Here is a 25,153-nt window from a genome sequence, read left to right as displayed (position 1 = left end):
TGTTATTGTGGAATTCTTGCTTATGTAAGGACCTTCTGGATAGAAAAAAAAACTTCGGTGGAATGGACACTTACGAAAAAAGAATGCGTGCTGAAATGAAACGTCTACATGACACAGGAGATAGAATGCGTAGTGAAATGGAGAATCAATCTGTCCAATTTCAGTTGAAGTTAAGAGTTGTATCAAACTAAAGTAAAGTTGTACCAATTTAGGGAGAAGATGTATCAAGCAGCTTTAGTTTTTTATTTTTTTTTTATTTTATTTTTATTTTTTTTATTTTTATCATTATTATACTATTTTATGTTAGTGATTACAATCAATATAGTGGTAGTAAGCTGATGTTAAGATGAACTTATTCATCGTGTTGTAAATTAACTTACAATCACATTGATCAACAATTTGGAGAGTAAATGTACTTTAATTAAAGTTCATGTATGTTGCCTTGATTGATTGAGAAGCAAAATTTTGCATATAACTTCAGCATATATGCATTAGCATTGTGAGGTGGCCAAAATATGTGCAATGGAAGAAATTGGAATTAATGATACAGCAATTGTAATTGGATGTAAAAAGGTGAGAATAAATGGAGGAAATTGGAAATGCTACAGCAAGTTAGCAACCTCATAAACCCCAGATAGACAATACATTTTGTATACAATTTCATTAGATTCCTCCGACTAGTTGGTAAACTAATGGATTACATTAATATGAAATCTACATAAAATCTCAAAAAAACCAGGCACATGAGTTAACCCAAACTTACCGGTCTAATCCTCAACATCTTTTGAAATATTATCAAGTGTCAAATAAGCTAATATGAACATAATCAAAGAAGAAATGAAGTCTGCACAAAATTTGTACTTAATAATCATAATCAACCAGCACACTCAGGGCATCCAATTACAAGCACTCCTCAGCCAGTAGAGAAAAAATGCAGAATTTTGCTTCTTAACTTATTGGATATCACATTTATATAACTTCTCCTTGCCACGTAATTCCCCAAACATTTAAACAAATCCAATCATAGTTCACCTTTACACAAAAAGTGAGGCATCTTCTACAAATATCTACAATATTGTAAATGCCGAGTATCATTTACAATGAAATTAAATCCACATTCACTAGTCTATACAACAACAAAAAAGTGCCAAAACATAAAAAAAAAAAAAAAAAAAAAAAAAAAAAAAAAAAAGATGTATTCTAACTTGCAGGCCTTCCATTCCAATCACCGTTCCAATAGAGCAAGTGGCCACATATCCTACAAAGTTCAATTTCAAGATTTCAGAGAACAATATAAACCAAATCTCATAAAATATTTATTTATTTTCATTTAATACCTGAGTAGTTGCACTCTCTTGAGTTTCAAAAACATCACTGTGTGGAACATCATCTCCATGGGAAGTCTTTAAGTAAAAAACGGGAAAAATGTTAAGAAATGCACAAATTTTTTTAATAATAATAATAATAATCAAGCAATATGAGAAGGAAAGTAAGTAACCTTCTTTTTTCGTTTCATTTGACTGGGATTACTGTTACACGGCTCATTGCTTTTTCTTCGTGAGTTATTCACTGTCAATTTTTCCACCGCAGACATCTTCCTTTTATGCGGTAACCTTCCTCTTTTTTTAGCTACATTGGGACTATGAACTTCATCACCATCTACCGCCAACTCAACATCATCAATGGATTCATTACATGTTAAAGATACGACTGGAAGTGCAAAAGAAGGTGGACTTGAACCACTTAATTCCTTCGTTAACATATTAATATGCTTATTGACTTTTGTGTAGTGATCCACGTTTCTTACAGCGACCTCTGCTAATGTAAGCATACGTCTACACAAGTTGTCATATCTTTCTACTCCGGGGTTGGCACTCAATGCATCAAAACTACTTTTAATTAAAGTATTTCTTTGCTTCACATCCTTCCTCTAACGATCAAGATAATATTTGGGTGGCAAAGATACAATGTTAAGTGCACACAATACAGAAAAGACATGTCTGCACACAATGCCTTTTGATTCAAATGAGTCACATGTGCATTTTACTTCAAATTCATCTTCATCTACATTGAAGTAGACAACATATGTTACTAATTTCACATAAGCATCTTTAACTACTGCATTTTGAACTTTTACCTATTCAATCACTTGGTAAGTGCAAATTGAACCCTCTTTAGTCAAAAGGGAAACAGTACAATAAATTTTGTGCACTATCTCAACCTGAACTTCTTTGAATTTGGTATTGGTGTAAAGTTTTTAAATTGTTCCTCAAAAAGATAGAAGGTTATACATCGAACCTTAGTAGTAAAAGACTTAAAAATCTGCATGAGTCTCATTCTCAACCTTCCGTAAAGCAAGATCATATTAATCAACAAATTGCTTCAAAGTGGTAGACGGATAATAGCCATCAAAAAAGGCATTCATACTTTCACTCCGCTATGTAGTCCTCATACCAGCCCAAAACACACCTTTTAGATATGCCGGTACCCAAAAAGTCCGGTCATTATATAATTGGCGCAACCAATCATGATCATTAAGGTCATAACTATCTAGTAGACTTTGCCATCCTACCTCAAAGTCACCACATGTTTAAGACTCATAAACACATTTATGTATGGCACTCTTAATGGCAACATAATTTGAATATGATTTAAGTTTGTTTGGAATTTTTTTCAAAATGTGTCATAGACAATATCGGTGTCGGGTTCTTGGGAAAACTCTTGCAATTGCATTTTTCATAGCTTGACCTTGATCTGTTATAATTGCAATGAGCGCTTGGCCATTCATGCAATTCAACCAATTCTCAAACAACCATACAAAATTTTCTATATCCTCACTAGATCTTAATGCTGCCCCAAAAAGGATTTACTGACCATGGTGGTTCACTCCCACAAATGGAGCAAATGGCATACCATATTTGTTAGTTAAGTATGTCGTGTCAAATGTCACGACATCCCCAAAACTTTCATATGATGCCCTACTTTTTGCGTCAACCCAAAACACATTTTTCAATCTAGAATCATCATCAAAATCAACTCTAAAGTAGAAACCACTATCGGTTGCTTGCATCCTATTCAAATAGTTTATAAGTGCTTTACCACCTCCTTGGCTAAGCCGAATGCGCATTTCCTTGTTAATAAAGTTTCTGCAGTCTTTTTCTACAAAATGAAGATTCTCATACCCCCCAGCTTCAACAGCAAGAGCATTATAACTCTGACTCAGTTTAATACTAGACATATCATTTATTATAATTTTTCTTCTCACATTAGAATTCAAATTCCTATTGCATTTAAAATATCTTCCCATTTTTGGGCTTAAATCATGATTGTGGTCAATAACTATACTAGTCACAGACCACTATCCTTCAAACTTTGCATTCAACTTTGCCTTACAATCCATTTTTACTGTGGGATTTGGCTGGCTTGTCTTGGGTTATGGCTTGCCTTGACGCCCACAGGCAAGGGTGACACGTGTGCTTTCCCTAGTGATTTTGTCTCTAGTGACTTTTTTGATTACCACTCCAAAACCTCTTTTCCGACCAAACCGCCTATAATATGAGCGAAGATCTTCCATAGAGCTAAATGCCATACCTTGCTGAGGTTAATCAACATTTTCGTCTTCATTTATGAGCTTCCACTCAAACTTGCCCTTACCCTTGCCATTATTATCGTCCTCATTACTTATAGTTTCATTTTCATCTACAACACAAAAAATAAAAAATAAAAAATAAACAAACAATAAATGATGCAAAAAAATGTACAAATAAGAGAAGAAGAGCCGAACAAACCATTTTCAATGACAATTTGAGGGGGCAGATCATCACCAGCGGGAATATGTGTACGTAAATTTTCCTATTCGCATTCATTTTCTGCGTCAATCTATGAATTATTACAATAAAAAAAAAATAATAAAATAAAAATCAACTTAGAAACATTAACCCAAAGTTAATATAACAACTACAAAATTAGGTGGTGTTTCCCTAATGCTTGGAACAGTATTGGATTTGTGCATATATTTGAAATTTTCATTACTGCTGAAGAACCAGACAAACCAAATGTTTTGATCTATGTTAAAAAAATCTCATTTTAATGGCCTGGATTTGACCTCGCTAGAACAGAGCTCTGCGCCCTTTTTTTTTTTTTTTTTTTTTTTTTTTTTATATATTTTGTTAAAAATCCATGCTTTTGGTTAGGGCTGCTAAAGGAGGCAGTGTATTTGTTACTCTGAAAAGAAAGGGCACTTCAGCCCTTGTAGAGATTATTGGTGATGGTGCAAATTCTTAACGATTTCTAATGGTACAGAGATTTTTCAGAAAATTATTGTTGGTGCTTAAGTTAGAAAATTATTGTTGTTTCTGCACTAAGGTATGGGTGTCAGATTTGGGTATGTACATAAGTTCAAAAGTTCCAATTCCAAAGGTTTTCCACCACATTTTTTGCAATTTCTTCTATCCAAACGCACAAAAATTTTATTGTATAAGAAAATAAAAAAGTATTTTTAAGTTCTAGAAGAGTTTCTTACAAGGGAAAAGGTCATGGTGGGTAGTGGCGCTGCTACTTCGTGTTGGGACTCATCCTTTATGGTGGGTGGCGGCGGTAGTGGGCGGGAGAGGGGAGAGGTGGGAGAGGGTGGGAGGGGTGGGAGATGTGCAGAGAGGGAGGGAAAATGAAATTTCATTTACGCGTGGGTTTATTATTTATTTTTTTTATTTTTTTTTTTTAAAATGTAGTTAACCCAGGTTGGGTTAATCAAGGAAAATGTGGATGGAGTGTTGCTCCGTAGCATTACTCTCAAATTATTATTCAATTGAGAATGTCTCCCTCAAACTATCATTCAATTAACAATGTCTCTTCAAACTTTTAATTGTGATAATGTCCCTACCCCCCCCCCCCCCCCCCCAAAAAAAAAAAAAAAAAAAAAACTACCAAAAATTGTAGATATTCCCCCAATCATGAAACTACCCTTAATAAAATAAAAAACAAAATATTAAAATTCTAGAAAAAACCTAAAACTAAAAAAAAAAAAAAAAATGCATAAAATCCAAGGGGTCACCAAATAATTTTTTTATTTTTTTTTAAAGTAATTCCTTTTTATAATAAAAAAAAATTAAAAATTTTCTTTTTTTTTTTAATTTTTGTTTTATATATATATATATAGAAAAAAAAATCATTTTTCAAATAAAAATTTCCGTTTTAAAAAAATTTCGTTTAAAAAATATAAATTTTAGTTTTTTAAAAACAATTATCGTTTATTTAAAAAAAAATTAAAAATTTTCGTTTTCTTATTAAAAAAAATTATTATTATTATTTTTTTTTTTGAATTTATAAGGGTATTTTTGTCTTTTTGCTAGCCTTGTGGGGAGCATTGACAATTTTTTGTTAATTTGGGGAGATATTGTACCAATTGAAAGTATAGAAGAGACATTGTCAATTGAGTAGTAGTTTGAGGGGGTTATGTGGACTTTTCCCAAAAAAATAATTCAAAAGTCATTGGGTAGGCCAAAATAACAATTTAGTCCATGCAGTCAAATTCCATCAAAACACTTAACGAATCAATTAGCGTGCTGCATCATCATCAATAGAATGATGATACGTGTTACTCTTAATAAAAAATAAATAAACATATTAAAAATATAAATATATAAAAGTAAAAAAAAAAACTTATAAATTAATTATTATTATTATTTTTTTTTTTTTTTTTAAAAAAAATAGAGGGACAACAACCACCACTCTTGGGGGAGAGGGCGATCAGCGAACCACCCCAGAAATAGCTAGTGGCTGCTCATAGCCACCCTCGACCCATGGGGGTGACACGCGGCCACCACCAGTCACCTCTAGGATGGCTCGCGTGCCACCCTCAAATCTGGTTGGGGGTGGTGGCGAGTCACCCCTAGCCACCTTTGGGGGTGGCAAGTTGGCCACGGCCTCCCCCAACCAGCAGCCACCCCTCTATTATTATTAATATTTTTTTAAATTAATTTATAAGTTTTTTTTTTTTTTTTTTAAAACAAGGTTGACTGTCGGAAGGAGGATTTTGGTAAGTAAATGATAGTTTGATGTGGCCGGGTGGTGAGCGTGGTAGTTTATGGGAGCATATTGACAAAGCATGGTAGTTCATGATAGTAAAAGGTAATTACCCTTAAAATTATTTAGGTGAGAAAAAAGGCTCAAGTGTTTTGGGGGGTGGAGAAAGAAGCTCACGTTAGAGTTGGAATTTGTTTTTCACCGGGGAAAAATATTTTGGGATGTCTCTCTCTTTTTTGTTTTGTTTTTTTTTTTTTTAATTTTTTTAATTTTTAGGGAAATTATATTTCTTCTATGTAATTACCTTATTTGTATTGTCTTTTTCAATATTTCAATATTTGTAATGTTCCTTTCACTTTTTCTAATTTAGAGATTTTCTTTTTCATATATATATATATATATATATATATATATATAATTCCTTTCTTCTTTTTTTTTTTTCAAATTTTTCCTTTTGCTTTTTTATCTGAATTTTCTCACATTTTTTTTTATAATTTTGTTTTCTAATTATTGTTTTTCGAAATTTTTTATTTTATGCACAGTATTTTTGTCATTCTGGGTCTTGAAATAAGGCCATGAGGGTATTGCAAACTCAATGATATTACAAAGGAGGATATTTGGGGTTGTCCAACTAAAGATACAACTCTCCATTTTACTTGAAATGAAGATTAACCATTTTCTTGGCCCAAATTTGATTACCCAACACTTAATGATGTATATGTTGCTTAAGTTTCACGTCATTTAAAATTTTTTAAATGATGCACCACCTGTACACCGTTAGAATTGGCTTGGGTGCTGTAAAAAAGAAAAATACAATATATGTGTTGTAATTTTTTCAACAGTCCAAATTTAACTTCACTCTTTTCTTCTTATAAATTTAGAATTAAATTTGGACCATTGAAAAAATTACTGAACATATGCTAATCCAAACTTGAACTATAGCCTACTTTATAATTGAGAGACCTCGGGAGAGCGGGAGAGCAAGCAACATGAAGTGCAAGAGGAGAGAGAGACAAGTCTAGAGCTTGAGAGCATTCAAGAGCGTTGCTCATGGACCGCACGAATGCGATGGAGCCAAATTAGGTCCATTAGTGACAACAATAAAAGTCTAATAGAAATGTTGATCCTTTTTTTGATTTATGCCAATGTCAATGGTAGAGGATGGATTGAGAATAATCCTAATCTAATGAGCAATGAGCTTGTTTGCAAATTTCATAATGAGAAGGTTCGATTTCTGTCAGATAATTCGAGCAAACCAATGGTTTTTCTTTCTTAAGGATACGTTTGAGATTACGATTTTGTAAGAATAATTTGTGTTTTTAAAATATATAACAAAACGTAAGGCGTTTGACATTACGATTTAAAAAGCACTGAATCTAGGGGTTGCTTATTTGAAAAGACATGAATTTAATCCAAAATCATGATTTTGCATAATAAATATTTAATAAAAAGAATATTTTTTAACATATTTTACCAAACGTCTTTATGATTTTAAAAAGCAGCGATTTCAAAAATACAAAATTTAAAATTTCATTTATTAAAACTGCAATTTCAAACGGACCTTAAGTCTAAGAGGCAAAGAGGGCATAAGGGAGGCCAATTCCTGGGAAATTTTGAGAAAGGCCATCTTGTTAGGAGAGTATGATAGGAACCAACAGAAAGAAGAGTACTTTATGAAAAAAAAAAAAAAATACATACGCTCGCTTGTTGATGTTGTCATTTTGCAGCAGAAGACGGTAATGTGAGGACATTTCTACATCTTTTACGTGTGACCAAGAATCTTTATCTACCTACATATATATACATATATACTTAGACCGAATCTATATATATATATATATATATATATATATCATTCTCCCCCTTATAATCATTTGTTTATGGTCTTCACACCTCTTGGCTGGTGTGGAAATCTTTGGCAAGTAGGTTTGCCTCTCAATCTCAATCTCGGTCACATGTTTCTCATTTGAAACGCAACTTCCAGGGAATCAAATTCTGCTATGAGTATTTGAGGTAATGCCAAGTATTGGGCTGATTAACTTGTTGCCATTGGGAGCATTGGCCAGGGACGGAACTGGGGGTGGCCGGTGTAAGCCATGCCCCCCAACCTAAGGAAAAAAAAGAAAATTAAGGGAAAAAAAATTTGGAATTTATTTTATTATTATTATTATTATTATTATTATTATTATTATTTGCCTATTGACCCATACCCACTAAAATTTTTGGCCCTTAGCCTCTACCCATGTCAAAGTTGGCTTCGTCCCTGCCTTGGGAGACCCACAGCTGATGATGAGGACTTAAACAATGGCTAAACCAGATTCAACAGGATTTACATTTATCCAATTGAGAAGGAATTGATCCTTCTTGACCCAAATGGCATAGTTAGGATTAGGAACATCGATCCTTGCATTATGCATCAGGTATAACTTGAGGTGGGCATGGGTCAGAACCATCCACTATGTCCATTAACTCATGGCTTTTCAATGTAGGAACAACTTGTGATAGCCATAGAAAATAATTATGCTCATCAAGTTTGAGAGCAGGGAGTTGAGTGAATGAGGTTTTAGAGGAGGTGTTTGAAGAGGAAGCCATTGAAAAAAACAATGATAGAGAGTAGGCGTTTGCATATGAAAGCTCTAATACGTACCATAAACACAATAATAGTGAAATGGTTTTGGTTACTTGACCAGAACACAGCAACGGCATTCTATTTATAATCATATATACGTGAATAACTGAATTGGAAATATACATTAATATACAAGGAAAATCCTTTAGGCTTATTATATTCTAATACAAATCAAATTCAAATAAGACAAGTGGTAACAAATCAAATCTGCACGTATCCATTGCATGACTGTCTAAGGATTCTTAATGTTAGAACTTCATTTTCACCGATTGGTTCTGTAAACCCTAGTTTTATGTTAGTTAAGCTACATTTTTAAAATGTAGTGCTTAATCTTGACAATTTCTTTAGGGCTTTTGCCTATTGGAGAGAGTTCATGAGTGCCGAGACTTCAATCTCACCACTTAGTTCAAGGTAAGACTTGAACCCTAAATGTCTCTAAGTATCATTAATTGAGATTTTTAAGTATTAACCCTAAAGTCCCTCTATGGGTTAGCTTTATTAGTTTATGGGTAGTATATTGGACCCTTGAACATCATGGTTTGTTATGAGAGTTGAGTGCCTAAGTAAAATTAAGCATCATGGCTTGTCTAGATCGAGCTAAAGTTGAGTTATGAGTTGTGTTTAATTGTGACATGCGATGCGGTATATTAGTGTCAAGCTTGAGTTGAGAGTCATTTTCAAGATAATTGTAAGTATATTTCTTACTAAGCAAAAGAATAGAATTTTAATTGTTTTTAAAGCATAATATAAATGTTTTAGGTCGACCCAAATATTTTATGATGATAGACGTTTTATGTATATTTTCAACGATTTCAATTGTGTTAAGTCATACTTTACAAATTGTTTTGATGAAATGTTGTCAAAATGTTGCATGGTTAGGTTTATGGGATGTGATGCAAATGATACACAAGCATGTTTTGTGAATACGAATTGAGATCCCTTTAAATTGGGGAAAAATTGGAGATTCTCCAATTGTTAATCATGGCAATTCTTTTTAAATTCCATGGTCTAGAAAATGCGAAGTAGGATCCTCTCCAATCCATTTCGGACTGGAGAATATCCAATTTATGGCTATAATTTTTTCTTAAAAATCATAGAACCACAAATGAGACACCTGTCTACTAACAAAAAATAATAAAAAAATATTATTTTATCTTAAAAAAATATATAAAATAAAATAATAAAATAATAAGGGATGGTTGGCCACCCCATTGGGGGTGGCCGAACCACCCCAGTTGGGGGCTAGGGTGGCTTCGACCACCCTAGACCGGCCAGTCTGGGGTGGCCGAAGCCACTCCCAATCCCAATGGGGTTGGTCCAGCCATCCCCAAGGGTCAAACAAATTTTATTTTATTTTATTATTATTTTTTTTTTCAAGATTTGGCCAATGGGGGCGACGGGACCGGGTGGCCGAAGCAGTCCTAGGCCCTTGGGGTGGTCCGGCCACCCCCAAGGGCCAAACAAATTATTATTATTATTATTATTATTATTATCTTTTAGATTTGGCACTTGGGGGTGGCCCGGCCATCCCCCAAGGGCCATGGGGGGGTGGCTTTGGCCACCCCAGCCCCCAACTGGGGTGGTCCAGGCCAACCACTCCTCATTTTTTTTTATTATTTTATTTTATATATTTTTTTAATATAAAAATAATATTTTATTAGTATTTTTTGTTAATGGATATGTGTCTCATTTGTAGCTTTAGGATTTCTAAGAAAAAATTCTAACTATAAATTGGATATTCTCCAATACAAAATAAACTGGAGAGGATTCTGTTCCATAAAATGCAAGCTATTTTTGTATAACTGAGGCATTAAATGCTGACTTTGACTTTTGTTTTATCGAGATTTAAATAATTTTATAGACCATTAAATTTAAAATAAAAGACCACAATTAACAATTAGAAAATCTCCAATATTTTCCGAATTAGAGGGATCCAGATCCTTTGAATACAACTAGTTAGGTCTCACGTGCTTTAAACGTGAAAAGTGGGGCGTAGATTGTGGTTTTCAAACATGGAGATGGCTTCTTCTTTTTTTTTTCTAAGAAAAAAAAAAACATTTTCAATCATTTGTGAAAATCTAATCATTAGCTTTTATAGATTTCTGCAAAGAAAACCCACCAAAAAGAATTATCACCCAAACATGAAATGTTAATTTTATTCAATTTAATTCACCTTTCCAAACATCTATTTTAATTTTGTTTTCTATTCTCTTTCTCTTTCTCTTTCCAAACAGAGAAAGAGAATTTGTGAATAGAAAAAATATGAGATACCTATATCATCAATCCAAATTTAGGAAAAAATTAAAAAAACTAGATGATATTTTAAAGAATATATATAAAAAAATCAGTGAAGGATTTGAGAAATTTTATTTAAATTTAAAAAAAGCAAAGAGAATTTATGAAAGGTGCTTTTATTTATTTATTAAGTGGCAATATATTATTGTTCAGAGAATTACCTTTTTGACACTCGTCCATGTTTCTATACATGGTCAACGTGCAAGTTGTAGACTACACTGCACAGCAATCCCTGGCTGTGAGGAGATTCCCTTGTCCTATTTTCTCTCATGAGGAGTGAGACAAATAGGTTGTGGAATTATATGGTCTACTGTCCATGTCACTCCTATTTTAAATATTGAAAAACAATTCGTGTAACTCCCTTAATTTTTTAGCTTTTTAAATTTAATTCCTTTAATTTTTAAAATTACATTTTAACTTCTTAATTTTTTCACAAATTTTACTCATTTCATTTTAAAATAATGAAGTGGCATAAACCATGTTCTATCATAGGTGGTTACTAAAGCAATCTCGGCTACCCTTGTGATGGAATTAGATCCTATCTAGTTCAAAATAATTAGAGAGTATTCAGTTTATGGCTAAGATTTCTACGAAAAAATCTTAGAGTCATAAATGATACATGTGCCTTATTAATAAAATATTATTTAAAATTTAATAAATAATAAATTAATAAAAAAAATAAGAGATGGTTGGCCATCCCATTTTGGTCATATAGGGTGGCCGAACACCCCCATTTTAACTAGGGGTGGCCAAACCACTTTCATGACCTATGGGGGTGGTTTGGCCACCACCAACTTGCAAAAGGGAGTGGCCGAACCACCCCCAAAAGCTTAAGAGTAGCTTGGACATCCCTGCTAGGCCTTAGGGTGGCTCACCCTAAGGGCAAAATGATATATATATATATATATATAAAGGGTTGGGCCGATTTGCCCTTGGGGGATTGGGGGTGGCCGGCCACCACCCCTATGGCCAAGATGGGGGGGGGGGTGGTCAGCCACACTATTATTTTATTTTGTTTCATTATTATTTTTATCCTAAATAATATTTTTATTAATAGGACATTTGTCTTATTTTTAGCCCTAAGATTTCTTAGTGAATAGTCTCAAATCTATTTTTATCTAAAGAGATTCGAGATCAAAATTATATGTGGTGGTCGTCTCCCTTATGACTTATGAGGTGGATGGGTGACTTCTTCACTTCTCTAATTATTATTATTATTTTTTTAATGTTTTTAGTATTTTATTATAAATATAATAAAAAGTCAAAATTTGAACCCGTTGATTGTGTCGTGACAAAAGCAGGTATTAATCCATTAATGCCATCGAACTAGAAATTTTAAATTTTATTTTTTATTACTTTTTTAACCATCTAGCTAGTTTTGGAAAGAAGGAGAAATGAAAAATGTGATTTAAAAAACAAAGTAAATTACAATGAGAATAACTTCAGTGAACTGTGGTATAAAATTGGGTGTTTTGCATCCTCAAATATAAGCAACATTAAAAAAAATAATGATAAATGTTAAGGGTTAATAAGTTTTTTTATATTTGATTTATATTCTTTTACAAATTTAATAAATCAATTATTAGATTTATGGGATCCAACATTGACTTACTTGAGCTCCATATAATTTTATAAATCTAATGGTTGATTTCTAAGATAAGATGAGCCAAATAGGAAAAAAATATTGACCAAATCTAAAAAATAATATAACATTTCACATCAAATAATTTTACTTCTCTTGACAAAATACCTCATAAATAAAATACTTATCAACAAAACCATTGGAGTCCAGGGCGGAACTACATGCCCCTTGGAGGGCCCCCCAAGGGGCCATGTAGTTCCCAAAATAAGAATTCTATCCCAAAATTTTTAAATTTTTCCTCCTCAAACTCAATTTACTCCTAATTTTTTAAATTTTGCCTTCTTGAACTCAAAAACGCTAGTTCTGCCTTTGATTGGAGTCATTGGCCTTGTTTGGTAAACAACAAGCCCTTTACAATGCATTATTCATGATTAGTGAGGAAAAAAATGAGTGTAATAATTAGTATAGAATAGTGAAAATGTTGTATTGAAAAATGAAAAAAATTTTGTTTTGTAGTAATTTTTTTATTTAAATAATAGTAAAAAATAAATGATATAATATATAAAGTAAGAATATTTTAATATTAATTTTTTTGAAAAATCAGATGAATAGTGTGGAAAAATGTGATGTTATTTAACAAATAACACCATTGTCTTGGTTGGTTTGAAAAACTTTGATGTCGGGAGCTCAAAGGTGGATGGAGGGTTTGATAGTGAATGGTGGGAACTATGTTGAGTTAAAATATATGAAAAAAAGTCTATAAAATTAATTTAAATTTAAAATACGGAGTTAAATATCTATTGTATTTTTGGTGTTCACTTTGTAAAATTTCTATGGCTGGAAATTGCTGGAATTTTCGGAGTTCGTGACTTCGTTCCCTCTCTTTTTTATTTTTTTGTACGTTGTTCCCTCTTTTTTTAAAGTCCTCGTGTTTCACTCCTTTTACCAAATGTTGCGTTCTGTCAACGGAACTCTCACGTCTCTTCCGTATGCTCCACCCCCTTCAAATCCACACCTCTCGCTTTCTATTAATCTTTTGAAATTGAGTCAAAGTAGCTTATTTTGTTTTTCTTTTCATTCCCTGTTCAAGCCCATCTTTTTTTAATCTGAAAACAAGGCTAACAATCTTCTGAGAACTTCACATGGAGAAAAACCAAGAAATTGCACTGACCCAGATGAGGATATCAGTTGAGAAGCTCGGGTCTTCCACGGAGGTAAACCGATCTGTACCTTTTTCAAACAACGCACCAGTGTATTTGATTGGGTTAAGTTTTTATTTCATGGGTTTGTCTTTGCAGGGGCATGGCGACCCGACGCTCATGAGGTTCTTGATTGCAAGGTCGATGGACCCAGACAAAGCAGCAAAGATGTTTGTCCAGTGGCTGAAGTGGAGGGCTGCAATGGTGCCCAATGGGTTCATATCCGAATCCGAAATTCCAGATGAACTGGAACCCAGAAAGATTTATCTTCAGGGTTTAACAAAGGATGGATACCCGGTGATGGTTGTCAAAGCAAGCAAGCATTTCCCTTCTAAGGATCCTGTCCAATTCAAAAGTAATTAGCTAAAGCTTACTTTTTTATTATTGTTATAATTGAGTTGGTTTTTATTTTATTTTGACAGAGTTATATTTAATATCTTTTGTCAATTTTGATTGCCTTGATTCTTCTTTAGTCGGTGCCTTGATGCCTTTTGGTCTTAAGTTGTCCCATCTGTGGGACATTATGTGCCATTAGAGAAAAGTTCCAGCATAAAAGCTTGATGTGAGTTGGACAGGTTGGACTTTATCACTTGGTTTGGCGTTCTAGACTCATGGCATTGGCGCCATATGAACGTTTTTTTTATTGAGGTGTGTTGGCCTCTCATTATTAGATAATTTCTGACTGGGGTAGTTATGCTCTCATGGGCTTTAGGTATATGTCCCCAAAAGGGAATTATGTTGTTGCAGTCAGTCATTTAAGTCTCTTCTCAAACATTGCTTCGTTTTGAAAAGGTTAGGAACACTGAATCCATCAATATAAAAATGTGGCAGTCGCCACTGACAAGGAAAAGTTCCTATCAGATGGTTAGGGGTTTGATATGAAAGATTAATCAGAAGATTGGATCAATTATTTGAAGGCGTGGTGGGCCTGATGGTGTTGCCCATTGGATAGGCATATGCGACTTCTTGTAGTATGCATGTGTTGCTTTCTCTTTTGAATTATTAAATTGTCTTTGTTTTTTTTTTTTTGTTTGAATTACTATTTATGTGAACAGAGTGGCCTTGTTTATCAATTCTAAACAAAATCAACTAAAGATGGAAAGACTAAATAAAACTGACAAGTCCTAATCTTTATGGAGATTATTGATGCTAAGATTAATGCTAAATAAGAAAGAAAATTGGTTGGGATTGTGATCAATTGTGATCAAAAGGTCCCATATGTGCATTGCCACCCAAATCTACAGGAAATCAAATGATATTGTGTATCAGGAATTTTGCACATTTATTTTTGGTTGATTGCTTGGTTTCTACCAAGATTCTAGCGTCGACTGGTCGCAACCCCCTTTTGAACAAGATGCAGCTGGTTGAGTCAACTTGGCCTCTTGAAAGCCCCCGTTTGCACTCATTCAAACGTCATGTGATCAGGCCATTCGGTCCTTATTTTTGAAAGTACCGACGAACTGGTCCGATTGGGCCATTTTACCTCAACCTGAAATCTGTCTTACATTAGGCACACCCACTCGGAAAAAACTTGTTCACAACCTTGAATCTATCTAACATCAGACATCCCCATTCAAAAAAAAACTCGTCCTCTAGTTTTCGTTTGGATATGGTGTCTCCTCAGGGTTTGATACTTGAACCGTAAGTAGCCATTTTCGACCATTACATGGACAAGCTGCACTTGTTGTTGAGGAAGTGGAGGGTGATGTTCAACTATCCCTGTATCGACCACACTTTTTTGAAAGGGTCTAGATTCTCCTCTGTCGCATTGACTGAATTGACAAGTTGCAATTGGGGTTGAGGAGGTGGCGAGTGATCTTCAATTGGCTCGGTTGACGGATCAAAAGTTTGTGGCTGCAGAGGTTGTTTTTCTTTTGGTAGTTTAGCCTCTACATCATCCTTGTTGTGATTGAATTTCTCTTTGTAGGTTGGTTGCTGATATAGATGTTTAGGATTACAATTATGGACGGGTCAAGCGCGAATTTCATTGTTGATCAAAAACTAGTGAACACTGCGAGACTGAAATGGGTTTCTATGTCAGTCTAACAATAGTGTCCTGGAGTTTGTGCAACACTTGTGGTTCGCGCTATGCTTGCTAGCACGTACAGTACACCAAGAATTTGGCTCTCGAAAGTGCCTCTCCCTTACAAGCGATGTTATAAGAGATATTGTTATCATTGCGCTGATTGGTCATCGATCAAGATAAAACCTACTCTAGTAGCACTTGACATAGCGGAAGTGAATGGAAAAAGAAATAAGTTCGACGAGTTCAATTCTATAAACTTAATGACGCCGGGTAGAACTAAGATTGTTTTGACAGTGTATGATAGCAGCAAAAACTAAGAATTGAAGATAGAAAGGGAACTCAGGAAGAGAGAAAATAACAAATAGGGAAGAGAAAGTCTCTAAGTGCCCTAAATAAGCAAACAGAGAAATAACTCTGAAAGACTTAAATTTAATTGGTAGTATAAACTGAATTAAAAAATAACAAAGACTAAATGCTTTTATATAGGCTAGCCATCTCCTAAATTAACAAGGAAAAGGAAAAGCAAACCTAATTGGAAAAGGAAAACAAATCCTAATAGGAAAAGGAAAATAAATCCTAATAGGAAAGGAAAAACTCAATCTTTATTGAAAAAGGAAAACTAAAACACACATGCATAATTAAAATAACAATTTTCTCAAATTCCTCCTGCATCACTTAACAAGCTAACAAATAGCTTAGAAAAAAGCAAAGGAAACCGAAAATTTCACTAATATTCAAAATTCATTCTCAAAAGCTGATTTGCAATACATCCATCAGTCTTCTTATAACATCAACCTAAAGCACCTAAGGATAGAAACTAAAACCTAAAGAGTAAGTAAATCATCTAAAAGGGAAAACATTACAAAATATTAAATCTTAAAAGGCAGTAAAATCAACTAAAGATGAAAATGCATGTGGTTTATTAGTGATTACGCCATTAATATAGTAATATAAATAGGAAAAAGAATCTTGATTTTCATAGTGAATGAGGGTAAGCAATTCCAATATGATAAGTTCTTCTCTGTTTTGTTCCTGCCAATGTTGCTTCTATGCCATGGATCAACCACTTATTATTGTTCAAGGAAGTGATCATAGTTGGCAAATTCCTTTCAACCAGTATTCATTTTATATAATTTCCCTGATGTCGGTCAAATTACTCCTGCACATGATGTGAGGTCAGATGTATCATGTCTCTCACTTGGATTAGTTTTTGAAGTTGCTTCGTATCTATGGCGATTACAAAGATGAACACCCCCCCCTGGCAAAAAAAAAAAAAAAAAATTTATCCTTAAATCAGCTCTAGAGACTAGAAATCATGAATTAGGATAACCTTGGTCTTGTACATATATATGGATAGATATAGAGGTGGCCAGTTTCTCAATGGTTGATCAAATTCCAAAATCAAGCCACATATAACGACTTCGTGAACATGGCAAACAATTTCTTTGCTTTGGCATTAAATTATTTTGAAGACTTTTCAGCTCCCCAAAACCCCATCTCTAAATAACATATAATTTAGGATTATTATCGACTCGATGTTGGGGACTGATGGGTAGAATCTCTAGAGTACAGCCTTGATAAACCAATCATAGTTCGAATATTGATGGGATAACTTTAAAATACATTTCATTGTACTAATAAGCAGATGGCTACGAAAATCAATAAAACAACTGGATTTCCCCTCTTCTGTTTTCTTACAACAGTTTGCTAATAAATCCCTGATTCACTTTGTTTTGTTTCATTGTGCAGAATTTGTTGTTCATCTGCTAGACAAAACGATTGCAAGGTACCCATTCATTTCTCTAATATTGATACGTGTTTAGAAATCAGGTGAAAGGGTAAATTTTGAAAGTTGGGTCATTGAGGCAGGATAACATGTAGCAATAATTTTTTCTTTTCTTTTCACTTTCTTTCTTTGTATTTTTTTTTATTGGTAAATTCCACATGCACCTTGTGGGTCTCGAACACTTAACTTCACCACACAACATTCTTATGGGGTTAGGAGGTGCTATTTGAGCTAGAGTTGATTGGCGATAACAGGGATAGTTCTTATGAGCCTAATCATGATTCTAAGGCCAAAACTTTTTATAAATTTTTCATAGATTTTATTTTCATTATAGAGATTAATTTTTGTTTTTGATATGTAATTGGCCCCAAGGAGAGGGAAAAAAGAGATTCGAATTAGTGACATTCGCTTTCATGAGGTGTGATCTTCATCCGATTGAAGTATCGCTTGGGGTATCAACATAGAGATTAAATTGAAAGTGATTGTAGCTAAAAAAGAGATAAGAGTCCATGCTTGGTGTAAATGTTACTTAAAACATGATGTATATGCGTATATAAGAGAGGGAAAGATCCATGTTTTGCTAAGTTGCACATGCCCGCTTAACTGGTGTTGTAACTGTGCAAGACATGTTGAATATGCCAGAACAACTCCAGAAAGGGCAGGACAAGGAAATTTTAGTTCACTCATTGGAAAGTACAACACATTGGACCATGGTGGGAAATATTGTCATGGCCTTGCACAAAATCCTGTGGATTCTGCCTAAGATCCAGGAGTAGTGCTGTGTTAGAGGTCAAGTACAAGTTGTAGCTGTTGTACAGGGTGGTGGTGTGACAGACGTATGGTGGAATTGCAAGCAAGCTCAAAACAAGGGTGTCAAAGGGTTAAGTGGCGAAGGAGTATGCGTAAGAGTGTTCTAGAAGGCTTTGGAAGACTTGTGAATAAGATGGTGCTTTTAAGGTTGAGGGTGAGGTGGAATGATCATAAGAAGACTATGGGTTATTTGGCATTCATCCAATTCCAAAGACTTACACATTTTATGTTGTGGATGGGTGTGTTGCAATTGGCGTGGGCGTTTGTAAGATGTAATAATGGGCTGATGCCTATGTTAGTTTGTTGGAATGGTTGTTAACTTTTTAGTATAAAAGGGCCAAATGTGGAATTGTAAGCTTTGTCCAGACTCATTAGAAGCAATTGAGTTTTCTTTCTTGGAGATTAGGTTGTCCTTGAAACAACCCATCAACTATTTAGCCCGCAAGGGTTAGCTAAAATGGTTGATCGTTTGGTGTAATGCCATGAGGTTAGCTAATTGATTCTTCTCAATTACTTGATACACGTTTTTTACCTGTGCGGGGGGGGGGGGGGGGGGGGGGGATCGTGTATCCGGAGTTTACCTGACCGGGATGGGTTCTAGGGGCCCTACCTTGAAGGGGTTCCTCGTCATATATATATATATATATATATATATATATATATATATATAAAAGGTCCAATTTCATCATTCATCACTACAAATTTGTCAATTACAATTCATCACCATCCAATTTCAGAAAAAAAATTCTGTGTTCATTACACATATTGGGCCCTTTTTTAGTAGGAAAAATATGAGTTTGTATATCTAGAATGAGGATATAATTATAATTCTTAAAGTTGGGCTTTGACCTAACATTCTTGTTATCCAAATATGCAGTATTGGCATGTCCAAGGACTGCCAAGTTCATATTAGTATTTCTTTCCTGGCAACTTGAGTGTTTTCTTTAGAAGAAATTGTTGGATGGGATACTTAAATGTTTCTTACATTCCATTCCTTGTTAGAAATTATCCCAGAAAAAAAAGTAGTTGGATGATGTCAAAATCCAAGGATAGAAACACCACCGACCTGAATGTAACTAAACGCAAAATTTTGAAAGACCTAAAATCAACTTCTGTGCTTGAGAGAGAGAGAGAGTCCATGCCGGGGAGAGGGTGGGGAGGAGATTTGAAATTTATATAATCAATTTTGATGTTAATTATAAAATGACATTTACTTATTGTTAATTATGAGACTTCGCCATCCTTATCCTTGTATGATGGAGAGGGCTGCATCCATTTATTCTTCTGTCTCCAAGTCTCAAATGGGGTATTTGCGGAGAGTGAAGGATAAGATAGCTAAGCAGTTGCATAAGAACAAGGAGCTGTTGACCGAGTTTGTGGCGGAAACGTTGGTGGAGGGGGTGGAGGGCTATTCTAAGGTGGCGCTTGATGCGGTGAAGTTCGCTCCCATTGCGGGAGCCCAAAAATGACGTTTCTGCTCCAAAGGCTAAGAGGAAGAGGGAGCTCAAAAATTTGGAATGCTCAATTAATTTTGAGGCTAGAGGCCTCTCGAATATGGTCATTGGCAGGGTGATGTAGGTTTGCCTATTGAGCTTAGGGTTTTTGAGGGTTTTGGGGTATCGGATTCTTTAGGACTCTTTGGTTTTTAGGGTTGGTAGAGGATCTTCTTTTTGTGGGGTTTTGCAGGTTTTACTTTGTATACTATTTGTGTACTTAGAGGCGCATTGTGCTTTTTTTGATTTATACGATATTGCTTATAAAAAATAAAAAATAAAAACTATTATGTTCAAAATCTTTTTCTTGGAATGTAAAATAACTAGTAAAGGTTTAAGGGAGCTTGTGGTTAATTTTTTAATGTAAGTTTGGTGCTGTGTCCTATTTTTCAGATACAATAGGTATATCTTTCTTGTTCTGAATGTAACTTTAATCTCCCCCCCTCTTCCATCAGCTAATTAAAATACTGAAATTCCATTCAGAGAAGCTCCTAAAATCCTATAGAATTTGAGACTAGCGTTGGTTTGTCTAAAACTGGGTTTTTTTTTTTTTTTTTTTTTTTTTTTTTAATTTTTATTATTTTTTAATTTTATTGTTGCTTCCAAAGAGGTAAGTAATTCATTGAGCTTTATTGTGTTTAAATGGGCGTAATTTTTCACATAGTGCACTTTTTAATATTCTCTTTCTATTTCCAGAGATAGAGAATAGCATTTCATGTGGTATTTTTTTTTTTTTCTGTTTCAGTTCTTTCAAAGGAAGAGAAATTGGAAATGAAAAGTTGATTGGCATTCTTGACCTACAACATATTACTTATAGGAACATTGATGCAAGAGGATTAATTACTGGGTTTCAATTTTTACAGGTGATTGTAGTTTTCTTTTTATGAGTTTTCTATGTGGTAACAGATAAGAGGCAGAGAACAAAGAAAGTGCAAAAAACAGAAAGGAAAGGGGGTGGGGGGCTCTTCTGGCTTTCGTTGTTTTAGTTCTTGGCTGTTTCTTTATCATTTACCTTCTCCTTGCTTTGAAAAGTGTAGTTGTTCACTGTTTTCTCTTTTCTGCACCAGCATGCTGTCATATCCTGTTTCTTTTCACCAGATTTGTCCTTTTCGCAATATATATATTTTTTAAAAAAAAATTATTTATAACTTTTCCCATATCCCATCTACTCCCTCCAAGAAGTAGACTATATCTAGGCCAAAAGTTTTAACAGCCACCTTGGGCTTGGTCATGTACGATTTAGGTTGTAAGACACGCTGGAATAGACAAATTCTTGCAGCTTTTAAAAGTCTTGGGTCCGTTAAGGGAATTACCATTTTTTTTTTTAAATTTTAATTTTAATTTTTTTAATTTTTTTAATTTTAAAATTTTAATTTTTTTTATACCATCTGGTAAAGGTGTCCATGCATAATGGAAAAGCATGCCTTAAATGCCTCTGATATGTTAAGGGAATTACATGACAGAGTTAAAACCTTATTTAGAGCTTGTTTGAGATTGCGTTTGAAAAGTCTAAAAGTACTTTTAACATTCAAAAAGTTCGTTTGAAGAAAAAAGTATTCGTTTGGTAAAAAAAAAAAAAAAGAGCTTTTAAGGGTCCAAAAAGCCTAAAAATAGCCAAAAAAACAATTTTGACAAAAACTTAAAAATGAAACTTTTGCCCAAAAGTTCTTTTTTGCTTAAAAACTCCATTTTTTAAACGCAATTTCAAACAAGCTCTTAGATGTCGCTTGATTCAACTTCAATGCATTATTTTGTTGATAATCTCGTTCTTCCTCACTTCCTTTGTGTAGGCTTACTACCCTGAACGTTTAGCAAAGTGCTTCATTCTACACATGCCACGATTCTTTGTGAGTGTTTGGAGAATGGTTTCTAGATTCCTTGAGAAGGCTACTCTGGAAAAGGTATCTGATATACGATATAAATATAAGAAACCTCTTTAGGTCAGATTAACTCAACCATATATAAGGTTCAAAATGGGTACTTTCAGATGGTATGCCTTTTTAAAAATTGCAAGTCAGTGACTTTGCAATGCGGAAAAAAGACACCGATATTCCAACTCTATGTATATAAGGGTTGATTTTTCTTTTGTACATACATTTTCTCACATAAAGTTATGGATACAGAAAAGATTATCTGATTTTTTTTACTCAATCCTGTTATGTGAAAGTTTTGTTTAAATTGCTGGAATCTGTTGCACATTCCAAATTTTTCTAAACTGCATGGGATATTTTTTTACCTAGTTCTATTTATATTTCTGTTTCTAATATGTACATACTGTTTTGGATCCTATACAGAACCAAACTATATTAACTCTTCGCAAAGCATTTAGCCAATTTTGTCAAAATCAGGATAGATGTTTTCGCCTTTGAAGATAGAGCATATACCCCTCCAATACTGCACAATGAGGCTTCACTACAAGGCTGGTGACAGATCCATGCATATATTTTTGAAAAGACATTTGACAGAAGTTGCTAAACTCCTTTTATAAATAATTTTCCAATTCAATTTAGGTACTTACATCACATCATACTGAAGTTGGTATATGATCTGAGTTTTTTGGTTTCTGAAAGCAAGAAAATTAGGTTTAGTTAGTTTTCAGATTTACAGATTGGTTGAGTTTGGGATGATGATGCAGATTGTGATTGTGACCGATGAGGACGAAAGACAAGATTTCATAAAGAAAGTTGGCGAGGAAGTCTTGCCAGAAGAATATGGAGGGCAAGCAAAGCTTGTAGCACTTCAGGATGTTGTACTTGCCCCATTGGAGGGTTGATTCCACAGATATGGATGTAGGTTGCTGCCATTGCAATCCCAATTCCAAGAGATATCATTTTATGTGATACTATTATCAACCTATTCTCTCTTGGTTATATAAGCCGCTTTGGCAATTATATATATGATCACATCTATTACATTTTCCTAATAAACTTTTGTTTATATTCTATTCAAGGAAAATGATTTTAGCCTGATGTTGTGATTCTTTCTTTCTATCAGAAGGGTTGATTTGCTGCATAAAATATGTTTGGCTAGACCCTGTAAATATTTTCTATTTTGAATCTTTTTTTTTTAAAAAAAGAAAAGAAAAGAGGAATTACATTTAATCCCCTCATACCCTTTATGCATATTGTGAGATTCTATTGACTATGACATGAATTTCTAGCCATTTGGTGTTGAGTTTAGTTAATATTTTAAATGGAACAAGTGTCACATCGTCAGAAAGTTCACGTGGTCAGAAAGATACTAAATGGTTTCTACAAGTGCGTAGGACCGGAGGTAATGAAGTCCACGCTCTAGCTTTTGTTTAATTTTCTAAAAAAAATGTAACCACCCATAGAACTTGATCAAATTTAATTTTGAAAAAAAATTATTTCTCCAAAAGCTTACGGTATGTATTGTCAATAAAATTTTATAAACGATACATGTATTTAGAAAAGAATCAAATACTTTTATATAATTTAGTATGTCAGGCAGAACACTTCTATTTGTAAACTTTCGGTTTAAACCTTTTTCTTATTACTTATTATTAGATGTAGAAAGACTTATCACTTAACAAAATCCTACTAAACATCTCTGTTTGCTCTCTAGGTCTCAAAGCCCTAGAGGAGAAGAAAAGGTTCTTCAACTTTGAAGTGTGCGGTGAAGGCTTCGGGTGTTTTGGCGGTGGAACCAGGTGTAAACTCTTGTGACGATGCATGGCAGAAGACATTACAAAACTGTGGAGGAAATTCTCTTTGTCGGAAGAAGAGGGTGCGGAGGTAGAGATCCAGAAGCATGATCTTGAAGAAATGGTGACCAGGAGACAATCCTGCTTTGTGGGTAAACTAATAGCAGATAGATATGTCAGTAAGGAGATCATAAAATCCACCTTGTTACGAATTTGAAAGTTGTCGGGGACAATCTTGTTCAACGTATTGGGGGCAAACATATTTCTGATCGATTTTGAATATTTTTGGGACAAGTCAAGAGTAATGGAGGGACGACCCTCGCTCTTTGAGGGTAATTTGTTCTCGGTGGAGTTGTTTGATGGAATAACACCACCATCAAAAATTGAGTTTGAGAAGGTGTCTTTTTGGATTCGAATGTTCAACCTACCTTTGGCTTGCATGTGCCAAAAAGTGGGCTTCCAAATAGAAGCTTATGTGGGTTTGGTGGAGGAGGTTGATACTGATGAGGAGGGAGTTGGATGGGGAGAGTTTCTTCGAGTCAAGATCAAACTGGACTTGTCACGGTTGATTCCAAGGGGTAGAATGCTGAAACATCAGGGAGAATCTGCTTGGGTGTCGCTCCAATATGAACGGCTTCTAAGGTTTTGTTTCCTATGTGGAGTGATATGTCATGGGGTCATGGGGTGCGTGAAACGACAGGGACTTGGTACCTAGGGGTCTGAACCCCAGTTTGGACCATGGCTACGAGTTCCCTTACCAAATCGACGATGCATAGGTGGACAGGGATGACCCACACCATTGTACGAACATGTCGATGTAGAAACTGCGCTGACTAAGCCCAATAGACACACTCACAATGTGGCTAATAGGACAGACACCCAACAGTGACCGGAGACGGGAGACAAAGATACTACCAACGATCTGTCAAGCACGAGATCGGGGTCGAAGGGGGAAAGCTCGAAAATTTCAGAGTTCCCTATTTGGAGAGATTTGGAAGTGGACGTTATGGGAGGAAAAAAGAGAGTTATGAATCCTAGTCTGCATGGAAAATTTCCTGGCGTGATTTTTGCCGAGGATATGGAAACAGATATGGGAAGAGTGAGTTCAGTGGAGAGTACGTATCAAGGCAATATGTCAACGGAAGAAAATATAACAGATGCATACAGGGCACTTGATATGTCAGTGATGGTAGAGAAGGGTAATGAGCAACCCGTTACGGAAACTGATGTACAAATTTGATTGTACTCGCAAGCGCACGAGTTGTGTGCAATATAGTGTGTGTGCGAGTGCAAGGTCGATTCATAAGGAATTGTGTTTGTGAAATTTAATTTTTATCTAAATCAATTATATCTTAACCTAGTTCCAAATGATTTTGATTTTGAAAATAAACAAACATAAACTAAATAAAATAAAAATAATCAAAAGATAAACGACTAAGGTTTTAGAATTCACCTCACCAAATCAAAACATACATTCTCATGTTTTCATTCATGCATCCGATAAACAATTAAACCCTATATGTTCTATTGTTTTTTTATAAACCAATTGAATCATTCGATGAATCCATCAATCTCTATTATAAATCACAACGAATATCCAATTGAGATCAAATCATCCACTGTATCCGTAAATCACAATGGATAT

At 34.4% G+C, this 25,153-nt stretch overlaps 1 protein-coding gene and 1 pseudogene across 2 annotated transcripts; one reads left to right on the top strand and one right to left on the bottom strand.

Moving 5' to 3' along the window:
- Positions 1-1,225: 1,225 nt before the first annotated feature.
- Positions 1,226-7,651, bottom strand: LOC148586391 (protein FAR1-RELATED SEQUENCE 4-like; annotated as a pseudogene).
- Positions 7,652-13,446: 5,795 nt separating this feature from the next.
- Positions 13,447-24,809, top strand: LOC132177692 (Sec14p-like phosphatidylinositol transfer family protein). Of its 2 annotated transcripts, XM_059590120.2 has the most exons (7): positions 13,447-13,744; positions 13,829-14,084; positions 17,505-17,541; positions 20,590-20,707; positions 21,635-21,745; positions 22,480-22,633; positions 23,430-24,809. In XM_059590120.2, exons 1-6 carry the CDS (start codon positions 13,673-13,675, stop codon positions 22,615-22,617), a joined length of 732 nt encoding a protein of 243 aa, XP_059446103.1. In that variant the 5' UTR covers positions 13,447-13,672; the 3' UTR covers positions 22,618-22,633; positions 23,430-24,809. The 2 variants fall into 2 exon arrangements, with proteins under 2 accessions (XP_059446103.1, XP_059446104.1); XM_059590121.2 differs by lacking the exon at positions 23,430-24,809 and having other exon boundaries at positions 22,480-22,811.
- Positions 24,810-25,153: the final 344 nt, after the last annotated feature.

The sequence above is a fragment of the Corylus avellana genome, chromosome 4 (genome assembly GCF_965113065.1).
Source record: "Corylus avellana chromosome 4, dhCorAvel1.hap1.2, whole genome shotgun sequence".
Taxonomy (NCBI): Eukaryota; Viridiplantae; Streptophyta; class Magnoliopsida; order Fagales; family Betulaceae; genus Corylus; species Corylus avellana.
This window is presented reverse-complemented; position numbering and strand designations above follow the sequence as displayed.

Coding starts and splice junctions, on each gene's coding strand:
- LOC132177692 (XM_059590120.2), top strand. CDS start 13,673: ATGGAGAAAAACCAAGAAATTGCACTGACCCAGATGAGGATATCAGTT. Junction 14,085..17,504: donor GGATCCTGTCCAATTCAAAA/GTAATTAGCTAA, acceptor TTCATTGTGCAG/AATTTGTTGTTCATCTGCTA. Junction 21,746..22,479: donor AGAAGGCTACTCTGGAAAAG/GTATCTGATATA, acceptor ATGATGATGCAG/ATTGTGATTGTGACCGATGA.